The sequence below is a fragment of the Rhinopithecus bieti genome, unplaced genomic scaffold (assembly GCF_001698545.2).
Source record: "Rhinopithecus bieti isolate Rb0 unplaced genomic scaffold, ASM169854v2 scaffold_3041, whole genome shotgun sequence".
Lineage (NCBI taxonomy): Eukaryota > Metazoa > Chordata > Mammalia > Primates > Cercopithecidae > Rhinopithecus > Rhinopithecus bieti.
This window is the reverse complement of record NW_016804262.1, coordinates 517,908-520,857: the sequence shown is the minus strand read 5'-3', so window position 1 is coordinate 520,857 and position 2,950 is coordinate 517,908. Positions and strand designations below refer to the sequence as shown.

Here is a 2,950-nt window from a genome sequence, read left to right as displayed (position 1 = left end):
GGGTGCGCTCCGAGGCGGAGCTGCAGCAACTGCGGCAGGCGGCCAACGTGCGCGAGCGGCGGCGCATGCAGTCCATCAACGACGCCTTCGAGGGGCTGCGCTCGCACATCCCCACGCTGCCCTACGAGAAGCGCCTCTCCAAGGTGGACACGCTGCGCCTGGCCATAGGCTACATCAACTTCCTCAGCGAGCTCGTGCAGGCCGACCTGCCCTTGCGCGGCGGTGGCGCGGGAGGCTGCGGGGGGCCGGGCGGCAGCGGGCGCCTGGGTGGGGACAGCCCGGGCAGCCAGGCCCAGAAGGTCATCATCTGCCATCGGGGCACCCGTAAGTGCTTCCGCTTCCCAGCTCAGGTAGACGGGGACGGGCACTCGAAGGCTCCGGAGGGGCTGGGGGAGCTGACTGCCAAGCCGAATGACGGACCGACGGATTGTCGGTGGGCACGGGCAACCTTGAATGCGAGCTCGCCTTTCTGGTTTCTTTTTTCTTTTTTCTTTTTTTCTGCCACGTTGACCGCGGCTCTCAAGGGCGCGCGTCCCCGCCAGACTTGCAGCTCCTCGGATTCCTGGGAGGGGATGGTGGGGGCTTGAAGTGTGGAGGAAGAGGGTGGTTCTAGTGTAACCGGAGGACACCTGCTCAGTTGAGGTGCCCGGGAAAGGGTCCTAAAGGACCTGATGGGACCAATGGGAATGTGGGTGGATATTCACAGTCTGTTTTCTCTTCTCACCTGTCCAGGGTCCCCGTCCCCCAGCGACCCTGATTATGGCCTCCCTCCCCTAGCAGGACACTCTCTCTCATGGACTGATGAAAAACAACTCAAGGAACAAAATATTATCCGAACAGCCAAAGTCTGGACCCCAGAGGACCCCAGAAAACTCAACAGCAAATCTTCCTTCAACAACATAGAAAACGAACCACCATTTGAGTTTGTGTCCTGAGAAGTCCCAGACTCGGCTGAGGATCTGATTATGTCTCTGTGCATATTGTACATGTAAATATCTATAATGTAAATGTAATTTAAGAATCAAATTTTTCTAATGGCAATCAACTGTTTATTATTTATCTATTTATTATCCTATTGAGTTGATGAAATAGGTGATTTCTTTTTAAATATATAATTTATATAATTTATCCTGATTTTCTGAAAATATGCAATAGCCTATGATTTTCCTGAACTCTGTGTTGTTGGGAGAACTCTGGCCAGAAAACGTCATGCTTATTTATTGCCAGATATGGTTTATTTCTAAGCGTTGTCAATAAATGCTCTTTACACCTTTTCCTAAAGGTTTTTGAGTACATGATTTGATAGATAATCTTTAAAAAGAATTAGTAAAAATTAACCAAACCAGAGACTCAAAGTATAGCTCTCTAGTAAGAAACTACATTTCAGATTTAGCCTAAAGGTGGGTAGGTTAGAGGATTAGACCTCAACTTTCTAGGACAGCACTTCATCTAGGTCGCCTGCCCTACATAGCAACATTTGTATATATTTTTAGCCCACCTTCCAAACACCCTATACAAATACATCCTGGAGTATTTATTGTTCCCACTTTGCAGGTGGAAAAGCTAAGACTCAGAGACGACATTTGATTTACCCAAGGTCACCCCTACCCTGTCTATTCCTGGTGTATAAAAGTGAGCGCGCGGTGTACTGTGGAGCAGGGGGCTAGTGGGCTAAAGGAATGGGCGTTTCTGCTTCCACCGGCTGGGAAAGGGGCTACTTTTGAGCTGCCCTGTGACCAACTTCTTCGGCAGCAACAGCATCAGGTACCTGGAACTCAGGCTTAGTCCTCATAAAGGAGATGGGACAGGCTACAGTGCCAAAGCCTAGAGACCACTCCGAGGCCACTCAACAAAATCCAGGGTCTTTTAGGTAAGGTAGGAAGAAGCCGCCCGCTACCCCTGCCACTTTTGCAACAGGCTTACTTCTAAAACTGAGTTTGTTTTGCCTTCAACAGAACTTGACCCTCCTCGGCCAGCAACCTGGGGAGAAGGCGAGCCTGAGGCAGGGGGCGTAGGGTCGCCCCCTAGCGAAGGGCAGAAGAGCGAGGGCGCGGCCGAGGTCGCTTAGCCAGAAAGCCTAGGAGTCCAGGCTTGGGTTTGTCTCCTTTGTGACCGAGAGCGCCTCCCGGGATCTCGGGGCGTCCTTCCCTGCCCGCCAGAGCCGGGGCGCGCGGCACTGGACGGCGAGGCCTGGCGCGCGCGCAGATGGCGCTGGCGCGAGCGCGAGCTCGGACTGCAGACGCGCTCCTTCGCGTGGCACCTTAGCCCCGCGCGGCGCAGGCCTGGCCCAGTCGGGGTGTGGCTCCTCGGCCCGCAGTGGCCTGGTGGGCGAAGGTACAATTGCGGATAGTCTCTAATACGCACGGCCCTGCCGCAGGACAATATGTTGGCAGCATGCTAATTGCTTTAACCTAGTTTCAGACCCACCGAGGGGTTCCCCGCGCGCCGCGGGTGCCATGGACCTAGTCCAAGAGCAATTAAAGCGAGGCCGCGAGCCCGACCCCGCAGCGCGGCCTGGCCAGACACGCGGAGATTCTGGGTCGCGAGGCTCCCGGGAGCCCCTTGGCCGTGGACCCTCTCACCACTTTTAAGCCTTCGCGCCCTCTCCCTCCCCTCCTCCTAAAAGAAGATTTCACACTGGAGACAGAATTTCAGAACCAGAGAAAATAATTCGATTTTGTCCTTTATTAGGGCCTCATTAAACACGAAAGTTGCTTTTGCACAAATGCTTCCATCAGGCATGTAATCTCATTACACTCATTAGAAAGTCAAATGTTAGGAAGACTTCAACTTAATTATAAGTTATGGAAGTATTGTACCGTTTTCTTCGGCTGTGTAGACCTGCGTTTCTGTTGGATGGGCAGTGTAGCACTCACAGTTAAAACACTGCAATCATTGTGATGTGGCACCTTTTATTTTGCGTGCCACTTTTTTTGCGATTCAATGCCTC

General features: G+C 52.8%; 1 protein-coding gene across 1 annotated transcript in view; it reads left to right on the top strand.

Annotated features, from left to right (window-relative positions):
- Positions 1 to 1,151, top strand: part of PTF1A (pancreas associated transcription factor 1a) — a 1,704-nt gene extending 553 nt beyond the window's left edge. The window contains exons 2-3 of the mRNA XM_017867423.1: positions 2 to 324; positions 733 to 1,151. Of these exons, the coding sequence (XP_017722912.1) occupies positions 2 to 324; positions 733 to 935 (526 nt within the window). The 3' untranslated portion in view covers positions 936 to 1,151. The remainder of the gene's footprint in view (position 1; positions 325 to 732) is intronic.
- The last annotated feature ends 1,799 nt before the right edge of the window (positions 1,152 to 2,950 follow it).